Genomic DNA, 21,615 nt, shown 5'->3' with positions numbered 1-21,615 from the left:
GTACGGGATGGGGAGAGAGCCCTGCAGAGGGCTCTACACCATGGCTCCAGCGACGCGATTCCCTGTGGGGACACACCTGCCCTGCAGCTGCCACACCACCCCAGGCCAGCAGGTGTGACCCCCTGGTCACGGGCCACCCCAGCCCTGAGCACAGAGATGGACACACGTCCCGGCCCACACAGACACAAGCAGCATGAAATTCAGAAATAAAGATATAATGAAAGACCTTTTTTTTTCCACAAGAATAGGTTAAATACATACAATTGGTAAATTATAGAGCAATTCTGAATAAACTGATCAAAAAAACGAAGAAAGATGAGCGCGTGCGGGCTGGGCTTGTCTCACACCCGCCTCCGGACAGGGTGGGTTTCTTGCCGGCGGCCGTGCCCCACCTCGACGCGATGCACCTGCGGTACATCCCACCCAGGCGAAGTCACGGAACAGACGCAGAAGAGGGGAGACGGCCGCGACCCGGGGAGCCACGCGGCCCGAAACAGCCCCTGCTGGCTCTGGCGTCTTTCCGGGCCGGGGTGCCCCTCTGCCATGTTCCGTGGACAGCGAACACCCGGGCCGGAGCCATTACCTACTGTGAAGGCCAGCGCAGGGGGCGCGGGATGTGAGGGAGGCCCCTGAGTGCACGGGGCCTTCTGCAGGGACTCCGGTCCTCTGCCTTCCACCAGCATAGGAGGACGGGCTTCTGGGCCACCGGACATAAGGAATTCAGAGAAAAGGCTCTGCAGGTACCCGAGGCCCCCCAGCCTGCAGCACCGAGGGGCGCCCAGGAGGCCCGGCCTGCGGAGGGCACTGGCAGCCCCCACCCCGCTCGCGGCCGCCGCAGTCAAGGGCGACTTGTGGTTGGAGTGAGCAGGTTCCTGGCTTCCAGGGCAGCAAAAACCCCCAAGCACTTTCTAGAAGGAATGTGTTTCATTCTGACTGTAAACACATTTGTAAATGCTGAGACCAAACCCCGGCTTATGGATCCTGAGCCACGGCCGTCACTGGCCCCGCTAAGCCTCATCACCACACGGCCAGGCCAGACCAGCACCCGCGGACGCCAGCTCCACCCCGGGCCCCGAGGTTCCCACCCGCTGAGGAGCCGGGAGCTCCGAGAAACGCGCCAGGAGCTCCAAGAACGCAGGAGCAGCCCGCGGTCGGCAGCAAGTTTGCATTTCTAAGTGACCACATCTAATAAAATGAAAAACGGGTTTACTAAAACAGGTCCAAAGACAACACGGAAGATAAGCTACAAATCCAGCACACAAGGCCCACCCACACCAGCCCCAGCGGCCCGTGGCCGGGACAGGGCTGAGGCTCCAGTCTCCTCCAAAGCCCAGTCACACATTTTGGTTTTTGCTTCCCCTTTCAGGTTTTTAAAAGCTAAACCTAGGAGCCTGGTGGGTCTGCCTGTGCTGGGCAGTGTGTCCAGCCCGCCGAGGTCACGCTCTGGTGCGCGGTGCCCTCAGTGGCGCCTTGGGTCTCGGCGCCTGGGCCTCACTCCTGCGCGATGCTCCTCAGCACGTACTTGACCGTGTAAGCAAAGGCTGCAAACCCAACTATCACAAACAAGTTCGCCAGGGCGCCACCCAGGAGTCCGTGGTGCCGGTTGGCCTGCTGGAGCCCTGCGAGGTTTGGGACGGCCCCCGGCGCATGCCCGTTGAGAAGCTGAATCCCGTTCTGGACAAGGTGCGTCTCCCCGTCTGGAACCACGTCTGGCAAGGGGAGAGTCTGGGGTCTGCTACTGAGTTCGTCTTGTGCTTTCTGTTTTTGTTTAATTTCCTAAGAGAAAAACAGCGAGAAAAGCAGCTGGTCTCCAACCAGCGCCTTCAGGACCAGCACTCCCGTTCTCAGGAGTCCACGGTCCACCACCAAGAACCAAGCCCTAGGCTGTGTCAAATTCCGACCCCATCTCACAGGTGAGGGCCCGAGGGTGGCCGGCCTCACTGGCCCTGTGCCCCTTGGCCCCTGCACTCAGGCAGACCAGAGCAAGGCTGAGCCACAGAGGCCAAGACCAGGGAGCACTCCAGTCCCAGTCCCACATGGCAGCTGCTGTGCCTCCCAGCTATCCCCAGACCACCCAGCTGGCTGCTCAGAACCACGAGCTCCACGCCCCTATGGGACAGGCCCAGCCCCCAGCCCACCAGCACAGCTGTCCGCAGGCCACCCCCCAGAGCCCAGGCTTTCTGCCTCCCCTGCCTCGGGGCTCCTGGGGGAGAGGAGCCATCCCCTGGGGAGGTCTGCAGCTTCAGGACACAGATTTTACTCTTTGGAAAGAGATGAAACTCAAGTGTTTTAACGCAGGGGAAGGCGAAACCCATTTCCGTCTTTCTTACCTCCACGACTTCAGGAAATAATTCACAAAAGACTTTATCTTTCAAATTAAATGCTAAACTCTGCACTGCCAGTTGTCTTTTCTAGGAAGGAAGGGAAGGGAATCAGCCAGAAAACTAATTTCAATTCTTTCAAAATTCTAAAAACAGATGATTTCAAAGTCAAGGGCTGCAGTCTTCATGTTGCAGAAAGCATTTAATAAGCATACTCTTCACAGCAAACTAACTTATAGTCTTACAAAGGCTTCTTAATCTTCCCACCATCAATTAATGATATCACATTTGATTCCTATTAAAGACAGAGAAAAACAAGCTAACCAAAGCACCGTGCTCCCCGCTGAAAAGGCCCCTGCCGTCTGTGCAACTGGTACTGCCTTGGCCCACCCCAAGATCCCAAGGAGGGGCCCCTGGCGGGTGTGGATGAGGCTGGATGCGGATGAAAGCAAGACCGAGAGGCAGCGGGGAACACGAGGCCACAGAGCAAAGCAGTCTCCACGACAGTGCCTGGGACAAGGTGGGAACTCCACCCAGCCCCGCCTACTAAGAAAGGCAGCTGCGGCCGGGCGCGGAGGCTCACGCCTGTAATCCCAGCACTTTGGAAGGCCCAGGCGGGCGGATCACGAGGTCAGGAAATCAAGACATCCTGGTTAACACGGTGAAACCCCGTCTCTACTAAAAATACAAAAAAAAAAATGAGCCGGGCGTGGTGGCGGGCGCCTGTAGTCCCAGCTACTCGGGAGGCTGAGGCAGGAGAATGGCGTGAACCCGGGAGGCGGAGCTTGCAGTGAGCGGAGACAGCGCCGCTGCACTCCAGCCTGGAGACACAGTGAGACTCCGTCTCAAACAAAAAAAAAAAAAAAAAAGGCAGCTGCAACTCATGAACAGAGAACGGCCCCCCAGACACAAGGCTGACGGCCCACCAGGGAGAGGCTCTAAAACTCACCGTGAAGTCCGACGTCTCTATACTGCCCAGGGTGGGGCCCTTCTCCACCATGAAGCTCAGGAGCCCAGTCAGGATGGTGGAGACAGACCAGGCCGGGTTCCACGTGTCCGGGTGGAAATCCGTGATAGAAAGACACAGCCTGCGAAACGGGGGCCCCGTCAGTGCACACTCCCCACCGCAGCCAGAAAGCTTCCGCGGCCCCTCCAGGCACCTTACCTGGTGTTGCACTTAAACCTCCCGTTGGGAGTGATCATATAGATACTGGGAGGTTTGAAAGGAAATTCTCTGGGAAAAATTAGTTTTCCATGATAATAGCCACCTACATGGAAACAAAACAGAAAGAGCCTTGTCGTCCGCCACAGCAGGGGCTCCTGGAGACCTCGTCCCCATCCCCCCACGCCACCGCGCCCCCCCCTCCGGCTCAGCTCGGCTCCTGAGTCCTCATTGCCCTCTCCGTCCCCAGCCGGCTCCCAGGCTCAGGCCCCCACTGACCTTGCTCTCCACTCCCACCCACTGTCATGACCACCCAGACCCAATGCCCCTCCCCACCCCACCTGTACTCACCACCTGACTGGACCCAGACCCCCACTGCCCCGGGAGCTCGAGACAACCACAGCTACTGCACACCCCTCTCCCTGGAGTGTCCACACACACCCCCACCAGGAGCAGAGGGGTCGGAAGAGGCATGCAGGGCCTCCTTGCAACACCCCCAGCGCAGCAGGAGCTCCCGGCCCAGCTGAGGCCGCCCCTCTCAGGACTCGGGTCCAGACCCAGCGACTCTCCAGCACCGTTCGCTTCCCCGACCCAACTGCACCCAAAGGCCAGCAAAACGCACCTCAAACACACCACTCTCCACCACACACCCCTCCAAGTTCTGCCAAATGCCCCCTGCCCTGACCTGATCCCCTGGATTCGGGCCTCATTCATGGCTCTTCACACATCCTCCCCTCCCAAGCTCTCAAATCCACCTGACCAGGCTTTCTCCCTGCTCTACCAAACCTGACCTGAAGATCGACCTCAGGGTCACCCACACATTCCCACTTTTTTTTGTTTTTTTTTTTTTTGAGACAGAATCTTGCTCTGTCGCCCAGGCTGGAGTGCAGTGGCACAATCCTGGCTCACTGCAACCTCTGCCTCCCAGATTCAAGTGATTATTCTGCCTCAGCCTCCTGAGTAGGTGGGACTATAGGCGCGTGCCACCACACCCGGCTAATTTTTTTTTCAATTTTAGTAGAGACGGGGTTTCACCATGTTAGCCAGGATGGTCTCTATCTCCTGACCTCATGATCCGCCCGCCTAGGCCTCCCAAGGTGCTGGGATTACAGGTGTGAGCCACCTTGCCCAGCCGTCCCACTGGTTTCTGACCACCCAACGGCATAGCCTTATAAGGGGCCACTCCTGGCTCCGCCTCTCCAAAGCCCCACCCTGGTCTAGCTCCTCCACTCCCCACCCCCTCTTCCCACTCCAGCCAGCCCCTCTTCACCCACCCAAGCACAGGGTGCTCTCCTCTCCATCCTGGCATCCTCCCGGGGTCGCCCTAGTTTCACGGCCTCCCATCAGGAGCCCTGCAATGACTGCTCAGCCACTTCCCCCACCCTGCACCCACGGGCCCTGTGCACACTCCAGGCCACTACACTGACCGTCCACAGCACAGCGCCCAGACGCCCCCATCCAGGACAGAAATCCGGCCACTTCCACCAAATGGCAACTTGGCAACTCCATCCTCCTGGTATCACACCCACTCCATGAGCAAATCCTGTTGGCCCCACCTTCAAATCAATCTAGAGCCGCACACCCTGTGTGGCCTCCCCTGGCCCTGCTCCCAGACCCTCTACGAGCTGCCTCACGGCAGCCCCGCCCCAGCCCGAGGCCCACACGCTGGCTGCCCAGGCTGCACCTGGAGTTGGCTGGAAATTCAGAGCTTGGGGTCAACCCCAACCAGAGGACCACAAGTGCACAAGCCAGGACTCCCTGGCCACACCTGCATGCGTGACATGTGTGTGCATGCCATCAGGACGCGTGTGTGCGTGTCTGTGTGCATGCCATCAGGACACACGTGTGTGCATGTGTGTGTGCATGCCATTAGGACGCATGTGTGTGCGTGTCTGCATGCCATCAGGACACGTGTGTGCGCATGTGTATGTGCATGCCATCAGGACGTGTATGTGTGCGTGTCTGTGCGTGTGCGCATGCCATCAAGACGTGTGTGCACGTGCGTGCATGCCATCAGGACGTGTGTGCATGCCATCACGACGCGTGTGCATGTGCGTGCCATCAGGACGCATGGGCGTGAGCATGTGTGTGCGTGTCATCAGGACACGTGCGTGCGTGTGTATGCGTGTGCATGCCATCAGGTTTGAGGAGCACTGGCCTCTGTCCTCCCTCGGGCTCCCTGTGCACAGCCCTGCCCCAATGCAAGTCCCCAAATCGCTGCGGGCTCTTCTACTCTAGACCCACCCTGTGGAGGATGCAGCACCCCTGCCCCTCGAGTGCTTCACATCTTGCAGGAATGCTCATCATCTTAGGCCGCCTCGGCATCCACTCTGAATCTAGGCTGGACTTTCTCTGACCAGAAGCGGGGCTGCCACCCGCAACAATTTTCAGTTCACATCCCCCTTCCTCGAGCTGATCCACCCAGATGCCCGCCCTACGCACTGTCCCCTGGTGACCACCCCCCATGTCCCCACGGACCCCACGCCCCACATGGACTGTGCAGCCACACCACGGAGTCCCCCACAGTCACAGCGTGGCCCCACGGGGCTCGTGCCCGCTTGCATTAAACCCACCAGTTAAAACTCCCCAAGGGAAACCTGTGTGCAGAACGCCCTGGACCCAATAAAGGGTCGGCCTGGGGGTTCCAGTCTCTCTCCACTTTCCCTGGCCTCCCTGCATGTGTGGCCTCCCGCACGTGTTTCCCTCGTGTCTCTCTCTTGATCACTAGGGGCTGCTCTCCCTCCCATAGATCCTAAATGAAAACACGGCTTCACTGTCTGCCTCCCCTGAAGACACACATGGCCAAGAGGGGACGCTGCGGCTTCCTCTCTGCACTTGCTCAGGGCTGGCATTCGAGGACACGCAGGAACAGGGGTGGAGTCAACAGCGGAGGGACGGCATGAGCAAGTGCCACTGTAACCCATCCTGGCGTGCGGCCACATCCACCAGGGAGAGGCAAAGCCCAGGAATGACACCCAGAAGACACACTAGATCATAAGGAAAGGCCAAACCGGCAAGTGAGTGAAAGAAACAGGCTTGCTTAAAAGAGGAAGCGGGAACAGCCAAAGCGAGGCTGGAACGACGTTTCGCTCGGTGCTAATGGGCAGGAGTGACTTACACGGCAGGAAACGGCCAGTTGAGCGCAGAGGGTGCTGGGAGACGGACACCCTGCTGCCTCACTGCACGCACACACCTGTCAGGATGGGAGACGGACGCCCTGCTGCCTCACTGCGCGCACGCCTACTGGGAAGCCCCAGACGGCTATCCCACTGCTTGTCACCCGCCAGAGAAACCCAAGACAAAGGCACCAAGAGCCACACACACACACGTTCACAGCACCAGGTGAAAATCAGGAAGCACCCACTTGTCCTGAAGTGGGTCCCTGGCGGCTTGAACATCCCCACACCCCAGGCCATCTGCTGAAAAGCCTGAGGCAAAGGCCTAGCTGGCTACTCTGCCCCATGGCCTGTCCCTCCTCCACCACTGCCTGACCTTCATCACTGGGGTAAGTCTTGAAACCACAGACTCCACTTCATTCTTTAGAAAAATTGTTTTAACTATTCTAGGTCCTTTGCCTTTGCATGTAAATTTTAGAATAAGCTTGTGTAGTATAAAAAACTGAGATTTTGTTAGGACTGTGTGAAATCTACAGATTCACTCAAGGGGAATTATTTAGCAACATTTGTAGGAAGCCAGCTCTGAACTGTCAGAGTGGGCATGCCTGGGCAGCACCAGGGGCAGAACAGCCACGGAGCCCAGTGCACGGAGAGGACGCAGCTAATGCACAGGCAGGAAGAGGGGTCAGAAATCCCGAAGTCAGGAAGGAAGCCGTCGTCAGCAGCATCAGATACCAGAGGCTAAGAAACTGAGGACTGAGAAGAGCCCCTCGGCAAGTGGCAATTCGGAGGAGTTCCCTGGAGACTCTGAAGGAGAGCAGAGGGCAGGGCTGCAGAGAGCAAAAGGCATCCCCCAGTGAGGGGGAGGGCCGCAGGGACGGCAGCAGCAGTGCCATAGAGGGAAAAGGGAGGGGCAGTAAGAACACACGTTCTCTCTCCGAAGGGAGGCTTTCCTGAGACCCAGGACCAGCACAGAGCCACACACGGTTGTGGAGAACAACGGAAGCGATGGGAAGGGACCAAGATAAAAGCACAAGTGACAGGGTTGGGGCCGGCAACGGCCGCACCACACCCAGGGGCTGCCCCCTCTTCTCCCAACTGTGTCCAGCCCTGTCGGGGGAGCAGCTCATCTCCACCAGCAACTGACCTGGCTGGTGAAGTTGAGGGAGACGGGGTGTGGATACAGAATTAATATTCACTATTTATTTTTAAAAAACTAAAACCACAAAACAAAAAAAATGTAAAGCTGGCATAATTTTGCTTGTCAAAGACCACCACCCATTTTGGTTTTTTTTTTTTTTGAGATGGAGTTTTGATCTTGTCACCCAGGGTGGAGTGCAGCGATCTCGGCTCACTGCAAGCTCCGCCTCCTGGGTTCAAGTGATTCTCCTGCCTCAGCCTCCCGAGTAGCTGGGACTACAGGGGCGCACCACCACGCCCAGCTAATTTTTTGTATTTTTTTAGTAAAGACAAGGTTTCACCGTATTAGCAAGGATGGTCTGGATCTCCTGACGAGTTTCACTTGTCACCCAGGCTGGAATGCAACGGCACAACCTCGGCTCACTGCAACCTCCGCCTCCCAGGTTCAAGTGATTCTCCTGCCGCAGCCTCCCAAGTAGCTGGGATTATAGGCACGCACCACCACACCTGGCTAATTTTGTATTTTTAGTAGAGATGGGGTTTCTCCGTGTTGGTTCCTGACCTCAGATGATCCGCCCACCTCAGCCTCCCAAAGTGCTGGGATTACAGGCGTGAGCCACCGCACCCGGCCGACCACTACTCACTGGGTGGTATGTATTTTTCAGATCAGCTGAAGGCACACACACGCATCATAGCAAGTACTGTAACACGCCCTGGACACCTGCTCCCGGGCCTTATCTCACCACGGCCTGCTGGCATCCCCAACGCTGGTCATGGGCAATGACACGATGATGGAGGGCCTACCCTACAGAGGTACTCCCGCACTCTGGCTGCCCTAGTTGCAGATGATCCAGAGCTGGGATTCCTGGGCCAAAGGAGAGTCCACAGGTGTGGCTGTGATAACTCGGCCAAAATGCCTTCAGGAGAGCCTTTTTCATTCTTACCCACCCACAACCCTCCTGACAGTCCAAAGCAGGGGTTGCAAACCTTCTTCTAGCAGCAGCACTCTCCTCTAGTGAAATCTCATCCAAAGCCTCCACACACAGGCAAACAGAGCCTGCTGCTCCAGCCACCTGAAGCCGGGGCCCTGTGGCTGGACAGCAACTGCTGACCTGGCCCTGCTCTGCCTTGCGCTTGCCGGTGGACAGTATTCACAGGCACACTGGCTACTGACCTGGTCCAGATCGAGGCTGGCGCCAGCCTCCGCCAAAGGCCCCAGAAACTTGCTGACAGCTCCAGCATCTACTCTATAAATGACACTAGGTCTCTAGGTGGTGTCTGCTGACCTGGAGGGGTCAGGCTGCTAGATCAGCCTTGGTAGCTGATGAAGGGCTGAGGTGCTGGGCAGGTCCTGCAGCCTCCCGAAGCCCCAGGTGCCACCACACAGGGGTACTTGCACTTAGCTCAGAGACCGTCCTGGGGATTGCGAAACCCTGGGGGCGCCCAGCACAGAGGACACACTGAATAACTGAATATATGTGCCTTTTCTTTGATGATATGCACTGGGCCTTAAGAAACAGTAGAACAGGCCAGCTTCAGTGTCTACCCCGGTCTGGTTTTCTCAGCTATGGCCCTATGGTGTCAGAGGCTGGTGAACACAGACGCTACAGGCGGCCCTGTAGGCTGAGACACATCAGCGGAGCAAACACTTCCAGCGTGTGGAGAAGCAGATGAGGAGGAGTTCCAACTAAGCCAATTTAACTAGCGCACATCCAAAGTAGAAAGGCTGCTGTTTGCAAATAAAAGATGTTCAACAGGCAAGGCTGATTGAGAATATAAAAACTGCCTGGTGTTCTTCTCCTAAGCACAGAATCCTTACCTTCATAAGGGGTCATCTCTGGGCCTCGGACGACATAGTGCCTAAGGGAGAGAAGAAAATTACTTGGGATTTGAGGACAGCAAATTCTCCAAAATCTGAATCATTCCAAGCCTGGGGTTTATAGAACCCAGCCAAAATTACATTCACATTCAGGCAGTGAACAAATGAAGGTGAAATGTCACACAGCCACACGGCTTCAAAACCCCCGTCTCTTCTACCGTGGGTGCTTTTAGTCTCTTGTAACAGGATCTTAGAGACTATACTTTACAAGTTTACCATAAAGTACCTTTGTTTCGACAATATAACATGCACAAAGCTAATCTTAGTAATAACTGAAATCTTAAATAAATTTTAATTTCACAGTACATTACTAAGATGTACTTGAAGACTGTAATCCCAGCACTTTGGGAGGGCACGGTGGAAGATCACTTGAGCCCAGGAGTTTGACACCAGCCTAGGCAACATAGCAAGACCCCACCTTTATTTAAAAAAAAAAAAAAAAAAAAAGTTAGTCGGGTGTGGTAGTGCATGCCTGCAGCCCGCCTACTCAGGAGGCTGAGGCAGGAGGATCACTTGAGCCCAGGAGTTTAAGGCTGCAGTGAGCTATGATTGTGCCACCACATCCCATTTGGGCAACAGAGTGAGACCCTATCTCCAAAGAAAAAAACGATGTACTTTGAAATGTATATTCTTAAATGTACTTATATATAATGTGTTTTTTGATATCACACATGCAGGCTAAACAGAACACAGCTAGTGATGCGGGGCCAGCTCAGTGCCCCCAGCCCTTTCTCGTGCTCCTGGAAAAACCATAAATGACTTGAGCAGCTGTCCTGGAGCAGAAGGAACAGGAACTGCCGTGATTGTGTCCAAAGCCAGAGTCCCCACACAGAGCTCACCCTCAGACCAGGGGCAGCAGCAAATCGACTAAACACTCCTCCACACAAATAAATAAGGCTTCTGCTTTACGTAAAGAAGTGTCTGGGCTTTACAGATTCCCAAACGAAACAGAAGAGCACAGAGAAGAAAGTAAAACCAGCTAGAAATGCCAGAAACCAGACACGGCTGCAACTGCCAACACCGGCCAACACCGGCCATCATCTTTCCCCTTGCTCTGCCCCAGGACATGTGTGCCATCACTTTAAAACTAATGGGGGCTGGGCTCGGTGGCTCATGCCTGTGATCCCAGCACTCTGGGAGGCCAAGATGGGTAGATCACCTGAAGTCAGGAATTCGAGACTAGCCTGGTCAACATGGCGAAACTCCGTCTCTACTAAAAATACAAAAATTAGGCCGGGTGCGGTGGCTCACACCTGTAATCCCAGCACTTTGGGAGGCTGAGGCAGGTGGATTGCCTGAGGTCAGGAGTTCAACACCAGCCTGGGCAACACGGTGAAACCCTGTCTCTATTAAAAATACAAAAATTAGCCAGCCATGGTGGCGCACACCTGTAATCCCAGCTACTCAGGAGGCTGAGGCAGGAGAATCGCTTGAACCTGGAAGACGGAGGTTGCAGTGAGCCGAGATCACACCGCTGCACTCCAGCCTAAGTGACAGAAATAGTACTCAAAAGAAACTACTAATGGGATGACGTATAGTAATGTATACTAATGGGATGATGTATCAGCAGAGCCAGCTGATGTTTTACTCAAAAAATGCCATTATCATGTGTCACTGACCCAGGAACCCAGTGGCTCTGAGCTAAGCATGCAATGCACCCAGGAATGTGGCCTTACGTTGTTACTGTGCCCGATTCCTGTGCCCAACCTGCGAAAACTGGGAAGAAATGAAGAAGTCATCCTCTTCCTGAGACAGAGCCCAGCAGCCTTGGGGCGGCTGAGAGAAGATGGGATCCACGTGGCCCATAGCACACCCCACAGGCCTTTTCTGGGAAAGCACTCTTCTCTCAGGGAAGGGAGAGACACCTGCCGAGGACCTGCCAGGGGCTCTCGCACTGATGCTGCTGTCCTTAATGCCTCAACAGTACAGGCAACATGGGCTACGCTGAGCCCCTGCTCTCCTGGATGTCTGGTATTTTTGTATTTTGGCAGGTGCCAGGCAGAGGGTGCCTAGGACCAACCCCATAAAGTCCCTGGGCCTTCCCCTAATATGTTTTAGTTTCCAATGAGTTTCTCTACTCAACATTCCACACATGCCGTCCAAACCCAAGCCTGCTGCTAGGAATGGAGCACAAAGACTTTGTCCCGCATGCCTCTTCCGCTGGCTGACTGCAGTTTTCTCTCGTGTGTGTGTGTGTGTGTGTGTTGGAGTCTCGCTCTGTCGCCAGGCTGGAGTACAGTAGTGCGATCTCAGCTCACTGCAACCTCCGCTTCCCGGGTTCAAGTGATTCTCCTGCCTCACCCTCCCAAGTAGCAAGTAGCTGAGATTACAGGCGTGCGCCACCATACCGGGCTAATTTCTGTATTTTCAGTAGAGACAGGGTTCCACCATGTTGGCCAGGCTGGTCTCAATCTCCTGACCCTGTGATCCACCCACCTCAGCCTCCCAAAGTGCTGGGATTACAGGCATGAGCCACTGTGCCTGGCCTTCTCTCCGTAATTTTAATGGTGAGTATTCTTTGTGAATCATCGAACCTGCACCGGGTCTTGGGGACGCCTGAGCCACAGATTTGTGGGGAGGGATTTCCCCACACAATGAAGACGTCCTCGCAACCAGGGAGGAGGCGGCTACCGTGGAACTTGTCCCTCTCACCTGCCAGCGATGTCCTGGGGCCACATCTGATTTACAACACTGGGGGCAGAGAGCACTCTGGTGGCCAAGGGGCTCCGCCTCTCCCTGGGTATCCTCCGCCTGCCTGGGCTGGGCCTCCTCTGTGAGCCAGAGAAGGTGGACCCCTGACCAAGCCGAAACACACTTCCTTTCAACTCACTGAAATATCTTTTCTCTGGAATTGAAAAAAATTAGGCCAGGCATGGTGGCTCAAGCCTGTAATCCCAGCACTTTGGGAGGCTGAGGCAGGCAGATCACCTGAGATAAGGAGTTCAAGACCAGCCTGACCAATATGGTGAAACCCCATCTCTAAGACAGGAGAATTGCTTGAACCAGGGAGGCGGAGGTCACAGTGAGCCGAGATCACGCCATTGCACTCCAGCCTGGGCGACAGAGCAAGACTCTGTCTCAAAAAAATAAATAAGGCCGGGCATGGTGGCTCACGCCTGTAATCCCAGCACTTTGGGAGGCCAAGGCGGGCCTCCCAAAATACAAAAAAACAAAAAATTAGCCGGGCATGGTGGCAGGCGCCTGTAGTCCCAGCTACTTGGGAAACTGAGGCCAGAGAATGGCATGAACCCGGCAGGCAGAGCTTGCAGTGAGCCGAGATTGTGCCACTGCACTCCAGTCTGGGTGACAGTGCAAGATTCTGTCTCAAAAAATAATAATAAGTAAATTTTTTTTTAAAGATCAAAATATAAAACATCCTCACATTTTATTTTATTTTATTTTATTTTGAGACAGAGTTTCGCTCTTGTTGCCCAGGTTGGAGTGCAGTGGTGTGATCTCGGCTCACTGCAAGCTCCGCCTCCCGGGTTCAAGCGATTCTCCTGCCTCGGCTTCCCGAGTAGCTGGGACTACAGGTGTGCGCCATCATGCCCAGCTAATTTTTGTATTTTTAGTAGAGACAGGGTTTCACCATGTTGACCAGGCTGGTCCTGGACTCCTGACCTCAGGTGATCCGCCCGCCTGAGCCTCCCAAAGTGCTGGGATGACAGGCGTGAGCCACCGTGCCCGGTCTCTCACAGTTTATTTCTTACCAAATTACTAGCAGACCTGCAATGGCAGTGTCTTGACAGAGCAGTATGCACTCTCACACTCTATACTTCAGCAAGGGGGAGAGTCACCATGAGGTGAATGCTTATGAGGCACAGGTCCTCTCGTTGTCAGCCTGAGGGTCGGGGCACCTGGCCCAAGCCAGTGCCAGGGACAGGAGTGTCGGACCCTAGTCCTGTCAAATACTCCAAGCCAAAATAGGCTAATTCCCATATCCAGAAGCAAAGAGCAGAGTCCAGAAAGGCAGTTTCTCCTCTAAGTGCCTGGAGTGCACACCAGCAACAGCTGTGAACCCTGCATACCTGGACCCCTCCCCTAAGGACCCCACACCAGAGATTCTCTCCAGCCCCAACCTGAGTCAACCTGGACCCCGCCCCCCTAAGGGCCCCATACCGGAGATTCTCTCCAGCCCCAGCCTGAGTCAAGCACGGCTCTGTGATGTCCCCGGCATGTGTCCATTGGGAAAAGACCAGAGAGTGTCCACAGGCCCCTGGGCACCCACTCACCCCTGGGGAGGGTGCAGGAGCACCTTGCCAATGCCATGACTGGGGCACCAGGCTCACCCAGCAGGGGCCGGCAGAGGCCTGCGTGGCAGCGACAGTCAGTGCAGGGTGATCAGTGGCGCGGAGCCTTACCACTCGAGAATATTCGAAGGGAGGGGCTCGGCACAGATGTAAGGCACCGGGTCTTTCTTAATGCGAAGGTAGTCCTGCTTCAGCCTCTGGGTTGCTGTGGTCGGAGCCCTCTTATTGCCGGTGCTGCTCATCTGTTAAAAGCAACGTCTACACTGACGACGAGAAGCAACGCCGGCCACAGCTTTCTCCCCCAGCGCAGCCCCACTCCCGCTTCTGCAGCCCACCATTCATTCAGGGCCCAGTCACCCAGAGTCACAGCTCACAGGTCACCCGCACTTGCCACCCGCCCAGACACCCAGAGGCCCTGCGGCTTCTCTTTTCCCGTCTGTCCCGCCACCACCTTCATTGACACGACGTACAGCTCAGGTACAAAGACGAGGAGAAACCCAAAGCCTCGTTCCTGTCCTCCAAAAACTCACGCAGGGATACATTTACAGGGCCTGAGGGGGTATTAAGGCCACAGCCTCAGACCAGCTCCTGAGGGCAGCTACTCGCACCTTCCAACTCAGCTCAAGGACCCCGCACTGATGGAGAATCCACACCATGGAAATGGGCAGGCACCACCGCCAGCCCCTTCACCGCACCCGGAAGCCCGCTGCCCAACATTTACCACTGGCCACAAGCAAAACGAGCCGCAGAGCGGGGGAGCCTCTGTGGCTGGAGGGACGAGGACTCTGGAGACTCCAAGGCACTCACTGGGCAGAGCAGCTGTCTTCCTGGTAGAAGGGGCCACAGGTGAACAGGCCACACCTGAGAAAGTGCAGTGTGCAGGGGCCCAAGCACAGTGAGGGCAGGGATAAGACTGGCCAGGGAGGCAGGGCCAGGGCATTAAGGGTTTATTTACTTATTTTTCGCTGAGACAGGGTCTTGCTCTGTCACCCAGGCTGGAGTCACTGTGGCCTTGACCACCTCGGCTCAAGCAATCCTCCCACCTCAGCCTCCTGAGTAGCTGAGACTACAGACGCATGCCACGACGCCTAGCTAATTTTTTATTTTTTGTAGAGCTGGGATCTCACTATGTTGCCCAAGGTGGTCTCAAACTCCTGGCCTCAACTGATTCTCAGGCCTCAGCCTCCGGAAGTGCTGGAATCACAGGCAGGAGCCACGGCAACCCGGGCCCCACAGGGGTTTGGGGTCCAAGCCTCAAGGCAGATCATATCTTCTGTTAGGAAGGTCACTCTGGTGGCTCCATGTGGGACGTTCAAGACAGCACTGAAGGCCGAGCATGGGGCGTGAGGCACCATCATGCAAGAGAGGAGGCTGGATCAGGGACCCCAAGGCCCCTCAGCCACACCCGAGACTGGGGAGAGGGGTGGTGATCATCATGCAAGAGAGGAGGCTGGATCAGGGACCCCAAGGCCCCTCAGCCACACCCGAGACCGGGCAGAGGGGTGGTGATCATCATGCAAGAGAGGAGGCTGGATCAGGGACCCCGAGGCCCCTCAGCCACACCCGAGACTGGGGAGAGGGGTGGTGATCATCATGCAAGAGAGGAGGCTGGATCAGGGACCCCAAGGCACCTCAGCCACACCTGAGACTCGGGAGAGGGGTGGTGATGAAAACAGGGCTCCCTGCTGCATCAGACTAGCTCCAACTCAAACCTTATTTTTTTTTTTTTTTGAGATAGAATCTCACTGTTCGTTGCCAAGGTTGGAGTGCAGTGGCGTGATCTCCGCTCACTGCAACCTCTGCCTCCTGGGTTCAAGTGATTCTCCTGCCTCAGCCACTCAAGTAGCTGGGATTACAGGTGCCTGCCACCATGCCAAGCAAATTTTTTTTGTATTTTTAGTAGAGACGGGGTTTCACCATGTTGGTCAGGCTAGTCTCGAACTCCTGACCTCAGGTAATCTGCCCACCTCGGCCTCCCAAAGTGCTGGGATTACTGGCGTGAGCCCCCGCGCCCAGCCATGGCCACACGCTTTAATAACGTCTGTGGACATCAATGGCCGTCGATAACGGACAGTGACCAGTGATCTCCATCCTGACCTCCCAGTTCCCACAAACCGGAAGTCTACCCAGTTTCCTTGCTGATATGCTTTGGCTATGTCCCCACCCAAATCTTATATTGACTTGTAATCCCCATAATCCCCCATGTTGAGGGAGGGACCTTGTGGGAGGTGACTGGATCATGGGAGTGGTTTCCCCAAGCCGTTCCAGTGAAAGCGAGTTCTCAGGAGATCTGATGGTTTATAAGGCAGTGTTCCCTGCTCTTGCCCGCTCTCTCTAGCCTGCTGCCATGTGAGACATGCCTCTTCCCCTTCCGCCATGATTGTAAGTTTCCTGAGGCCTCCCTGGCCACACGGAACTGTGAGTCCATTAAACCCCTTTTCTTTATAAATTACTGAGTCTCGGGTACATCTTTATAGCAGCATGAGAACCAACTCATACACCTGTAGACAGCCACACATTCCACCTCCTTTCAGTCTCCACCTGCAAGAGATCTACAGACTTGGCCTCTCTAACTGGTTTATTCCTCCTCAGAGAACCACCACCAGCAGCCTGTTTAGTGTCTGCTCCCAACCTGAAGATGTCAATGGCCAGGGCTTGGCTGCTCACCCCACACACCCAGGGCCTGGAGTGCAGAGCTCAGCCAGGGCACCCACAGCGTGCTCCCAAATGTGTGGCCTCAGCACCACCCCCAACCCTGCTTCTTGTTCTGGGGTCCCTGACTCTTGCAATCCTTGTTCACCACAGCCTTCCCACTCTCATTATCTTCTCTCACGCAAAATGTCATCACTTCTCCCATCAACACCACAGGAGCCTCCCAACTCCCCCCGTGGGTCCAGAAGGTCTGAGCTTCTAGTCTCTTCCCATTTCAAGGCCCTCTTGTACGCATAAGTCAACATACTGTTCCGATCACCCACTCCCCCATCCACCCTTCAGGATACTCCACAGCCAAGCAAATAAACATCAACACGTCCTCTTGCCTGCCAGCCCCTTGACAGAGGCAGCCCCAGCCAGCCCTCCTCATTCCCAGCTCCCAAGACAGAGCAGCCCCAGCCAGCCCTCCTCGTTCCCAACTCCCAAGACCCAGCACGGCCCGGGTCCCACTCCAAACTCCTGACCGACACACTCCTTCTCACAGCTGCTTCCCAGCCTAGACTGTACTGGAAACTCCCCAGGCCCTTCCGGGCACAGCCAGAGCCACCGCCTTCAGAGGCCTCCCTGATTTCCCTGCCAAATGCCTCCCACTCTGTCACACATCACTGGCCTCCATGTGACCCCACACACAACGCAGGGCCCTTCTGCACCCCAGCAGAGGCAAGGGCGGGTTCCTCTGCCTAAGGAGTGCCTCCCCAGGAGGGCCCCCACCAGGGATGGGGTTACAGTCCTGCCTGGGAAGGAAGTGCTTCCACACAGTGGCATCCCCAGCTCCTGGCTCAAGAAGCCAATGGGATAGGGATCTCCCCTCAGGCCAACACCTGGTGATGGCCACAGTGATGACCTCAAGCAGCACCGCCACACAGGCCGTCCTTTCGACACTCACCCTGAAGCTAACACTCTGCCATATACAAAATAATTCACTGGACAATTCAAGTGCAGGTGTGTCTGGGCTTAGCTAAGTGGCCAGGCCGCAGGTTTAACGAAAGTTCATGGACAGCCACGCAAAAATAAAAGAGATTCCATCCAGTGAGTCACAAGCAAGCTTCTCTCCCATACCTGCTTGGAAAGGCTTTTAAAATCATGTTCACGATTCAACTGCTGTTTCCCCAGCCACTCTTCCTGAGCTTCACACAGAACAGCATTCTCACGTCCCCCAGGAGGCCAGGGGGCTATTTCCCCCAATTCTTCTCATCCCAATATGACAGCAGGAAGGACAAGGAAAACAAAAATTCACAAAGGGGCTGGGCGTGGTGGCTCACACCTGTAATCCCAACACTTTGGGAGGCCCAGGCAGGCAGATTACCTGAGATCGGAGGTTCGAGACCAGCCTGACCAACATGGTAAAACCCCGTCTCTACTAAAAATACAAAATTAGTCAGGCGTGATGGCATGTGCCTGTAATCCCAGCTACTCGGGTGACTGAGGCAGGAGAATCGCTTGAATCCAGGAGGTGGAGGCTGTGGTGAGCCAAGATTCAAGCCATTGCACTCCAGCCTGGGCAACAAGAGCGAAACTCCGTCTCAAAAAAAAAAAAAAAAATTAGCCGGGTGTGGTGGTGGGCACCTGCAATCCCAGCTACTCTGGAGGCTGAGGTGGGAGAATTACTTGAACTCGGGAGCCGGAGGTTGTAGTGAACTGAGATCATGTCACTGCACTCTAGCTGGGCCAACAGAGACCCTGTATTAAAAAAAAAAAAAAAAAATTCCACAAAGGAAGCAAACTGTGAGAACAGAGTTTGAAGCATATGTGCCTCGGGTTCCCTTCAAACATCCCCACAGACAAAGGACACCAAGCATATCATCCCGCTGAGAGAAAGAGTTGGCGATTTTAAAACAAAAAGGCACAGGAAAAAAAAAATGTTCACACACAGAAACTGCCATTAAAGCAGCGTGAATCACCGAGGGCAGCTGTGCCCAGGTGCTGAGGCAGTGGCTGCCCAGCGTCCCTCACCGGTCCCTCTTTGTCTGCACAGCTCCTTCCTGCTTAGGGGATGTGGCAGGAAACCTTGGCCTGACCCATCGGCCAGGCGCGTGGCACACCCAGGTCCAGGACTGCCACGGAAGTCTCTGCCTTCTCCACCAGACTGCTCCGGAGGCTGGACGGAAGCCCGGGCCGATGGAAGTGGGACACTCACCTGCAACTCACACATGCACCTGCCTGGGTCACCTACCTGCCTGGCTCACCTGTCTGTCACTCACGCACGCACCTACCTGCCTGGCTCACCTGCCTGTCACTCAAGCACGCACCTACCTGCCTGGCTCACCTGCCTGTCACTCAAGCACGCACCTACCTGCCTGGCTCACCTGCCTGTCACTCAAGCACGCACCTACCTGCCTGGCTCACCTGCCTGTCACTCACGCACATCCCTGCCGAGAGTGGAACTGCTAAGGAGGTCAGCGGTGCCAGGCCGTGCAGATGACGGACTGCAAGTTCCGGGCACCCAGACCCAACCACGCCCTAGGCTCAGGTGCTAGACTAAGCGAGATACTCACGATCCTTTCTTCGGAAGCCAGATTACACAGTCTGGTTCCCCTGGAGGAGGGCGCGGGGCCACCGACCTGCCCCAGCCAAGCCCGCTGTACACTCTTCGCTGCCCCCCCTCCCACCGGGCTGAGGCCCGACCTTTCAGCCGCTTCCTATCTGGGTCTGGCGAGAGGATGGCAACCGGACTTGAGTTAAATACACACGCACTAAGTGGCAGGCACTGAAAAGGACGCCAGGAGGTGACACCCGGCCAGGGGCTGAAAGGATGCAGGGAATTGGCAGGTGTGGATGGCGAGGCCCGGCGCCGCTTAGAGACTTGTTCCGGGCTCGTGTCTCACTCGCCGGCCGGCGGTGGTCTCCCACTGTCACCGCCCGGGTTTCCCAGAAACGCTGGCCCTAAGCACAGTCCCGGGCACGCTCGTTTCTCTCGGGGTTTACGGGGCAGTCTGGAGTCTAACAGTTCAGGGGCGAGGCGACGGCGGGCTCGACGGCAGCCCTCCCCCGACACAGACTCCCGTGATCCACTGACGAACCAGGATCGAGCCTGCCCGTCCTGGGGCAGCTGCAAGTGTCCCAGCTGACGGGAGACCCGGCCGAGTGGTCAAGTCCCCGACATGACCCTGACCCGGAGCTCCGGGAGCCCGCCGTAACCGACCTCGGGTTCCGCGCAGGCAGGCTCGGGCCGGGGCCCCGCGGGCGGCGGGAGCGAACGGAGAAGCGTCGCGCAGGGTCCCCCGCAGCCCCGGGCCGCCGCTGTGGCCGGCTCCGGCAGGGGGGACGAGCGGGCCCGAGGACCCGGCGCAGGCCTGCGAGCGCGCTCACCTCTCCCTGTCGCTGCGCGTGGGCCGCCGCCGCGCTCAGGCTCGCCGTAGTCGAGGCCGGAGCAGGGTGCGGAAAAGCGGGGCCCGCGCCCGAAACAGCCGCACCGCCCCGGGATTGGGCCCACCGAACCCGCCGCAGCGCCGCCGCCGCCTCAGCCTCCAAGATGGCCGCTCGCGGGGCGGAACCAGCCCAGCTTCTGCTTCCGGTGCGCGGTCCGGGACGGTGGGGAGGGAGGGGGAGGGCGGGCCGCTCTAGGCAGACTGGCGGACCGCGCCCACGACTCTCTGTCGCCGTCGACCCCGGGTGGGGGATGGGCCGGGGGGCGGGGCGGCGCTTGCGCACTGGCGGGCGGCTCCGGGCACCGTTAGTGGGCGCGAGAGCCCGAGACCCCGAAGCCGCGCGCTTCCCTCGCCATGTGCCACGGCCCAGGGCGGCAGGCCCGGCTGAGGGCGACCCCGGTGGAGAAAGAACCCCGACCCTCCCGCCTCCCGGCTCCCGCCTTGTCCTCCGCTCCCACGCCCCACCCGGCCCTTAGGGGAGGCGCGGCGCGGCCCGGGCATGGAGCGTCCCGGGCCCCTGGAGGCTCGGCGGAGGGTTGGGCTCCAGGGAGCTCAGAGCTCTCTCGTTCAGGGACCCGAGAGTGACACGCGTGGGATCTCTTTGCAACCCACGTCCGCGCCCCAGCACCCTCCCCTGCAGGTGCCTGCCCAGCCCCGGGATGCCCCTGACCTCCCCTTGGACAGACTGCGGAAAACGCGGGGCGCTGCGTCCTCTCCACCTCTCTCTGACCCCAGACACATTGGGAGGGAGCGGTAGGTGGCGGGGCGCTGGGGTGGGACGCTGGGGGCAGGCACACAGCCCACCGCCTCCCTGAGAGGCCCCTGAGGACAGCGGGGAGCTGAGGGTGGTCCCCTGGTGGGGGATCAGGAGGTGGACCTGGCCACCTGGCTGCCTGTGGCCCTCTCCTTTGCCCCAACCCTGACTGCCTCTCAGGAACAACCACAGGTCAGCAAGGTGGCTGAATATTGAGGGTCAGTCCCTCTGTGGCTACGGGCAGAGGGCAGGCTGTGTCCATGCTCAGCCCTGACTCTGGCCCTCTGGGACACCTTGGTGGGTCTGAGACGTTGCTGCAGGCCCTGGGGCAGAAGCCAGGAGGAGTGTCCACGCAGCCTCAGCCCGTGGGAATCCAGCCTGCCTCCGTTACTGCCGTCACCGGCTCCACCTTCGGAAAACATCTCAGCATCCAGCCTCCTTCCTCTGCCTCCTCTCAGGCCTCTGCCGTTCCCATGCAGGGCAGGCCGAGCTGTTTTTACAGCATGGAAAGTTATGTAAGGGAAGCCACACCGGCCGCAGATACAGGCACCAGCACGTCCACTCGCATGCACACTCACGGCTGTGGCCTGCGGCAGATGGAGGCCCGCCCTGCCTTGTTTGTCCCTCAGTAGTGTGCGATGACAGCACACCTGTGGGGACCCTGCAGATGGGAAGACTGCAGCGAGGCTCAACTCAGAGGCCCCTGCTCAGGAGCATGGCTGAGTCACACCCCAGGGAGAAGGTGCCCCGGACAGGTGTGGCCAGCACGTCTTGCCAAGACCCCACCACCCCACCCACCCGCATCTGTGGCCTTCTGGTAAGCAGGACACAGGCTGCCCAGGCCTCTAGCCATAGAGCCGATGGCCTTGGCCAGTGGGATCGGCACAAGCAGCTAGGTTGGTGGCGGATGGTG

The 21,615-nt window shown here is 57.2% G+C and overlaps 1 protein-coding gene across 8 annotated transcripts; it reads right to left on the bottom strand.

Moving 5' to 3' along the window:
• Positions 1 to 1,189: 1,189 nt before the first annotated feature.
• On the bottom strand, positions 1,190 to 20,136 carry UBE2J2 (ubiquitin conjugating enzyme E2 J2). Of its 8 annotated transcripts, none has more exons than XM_055382012.2 (7): positions 19,890 to 20,136; positions 13,980 to 14,110; positions 9,559 to 9,599; positions 3,487 to 3,589; positions 3,271 to 3,409; positions 2,331 to 2,411; positions 1,190 to 1,776 (listed from the first exon to the last, which is right to left on the bottom strand). In XM_055382012.2, exons 2-7 carry the CDS (start codon positions 14,108 to 14,110, stop codon positions 1,492 to 1,494), a joined length of 780 nt encoding a protein of 259 aa, XP_055237987.1. In that variant the 5' UTR covers positions 19,890 to 20,136; the 3' UTR covers positions 1,190 to 1,491. The 8 variants fall into 8 exon arrangements, with proteins under 8 accessions (XP_055237987.1, XP_055237993.1, XP_055237980.1 ...); XM_055382018.2 differs by having other exon boundaries at positions 19,723 to 20,087; XM_055382005.2 differs by having other exon boundaries at positions 19,076 to 20,072.
• Between the last annotated feature and the right edge of the window lie 1,479 nt (positions 20,137 to 21,615).

Source organism: Gorilla gorilla, chromosome 1 (genome assembly GCF_029281585.2).
Source record: "Gorilla gorilla gorilla isolate KB3781 chromosome 1, NHGRI_mGorGor1-v2.1_pri, whole genome shotgun sequence".
Lineage (NCBI taxonomy): Eukaryota > Metazoa > Chordata > Mammalia > Primates > Hominidae > Gorilla > Gorilla gorilla.
Note: the sequence above shows the minus strand (reverse complement) of the source record. Positions and strands in the feature narration are given on the sequence as shown.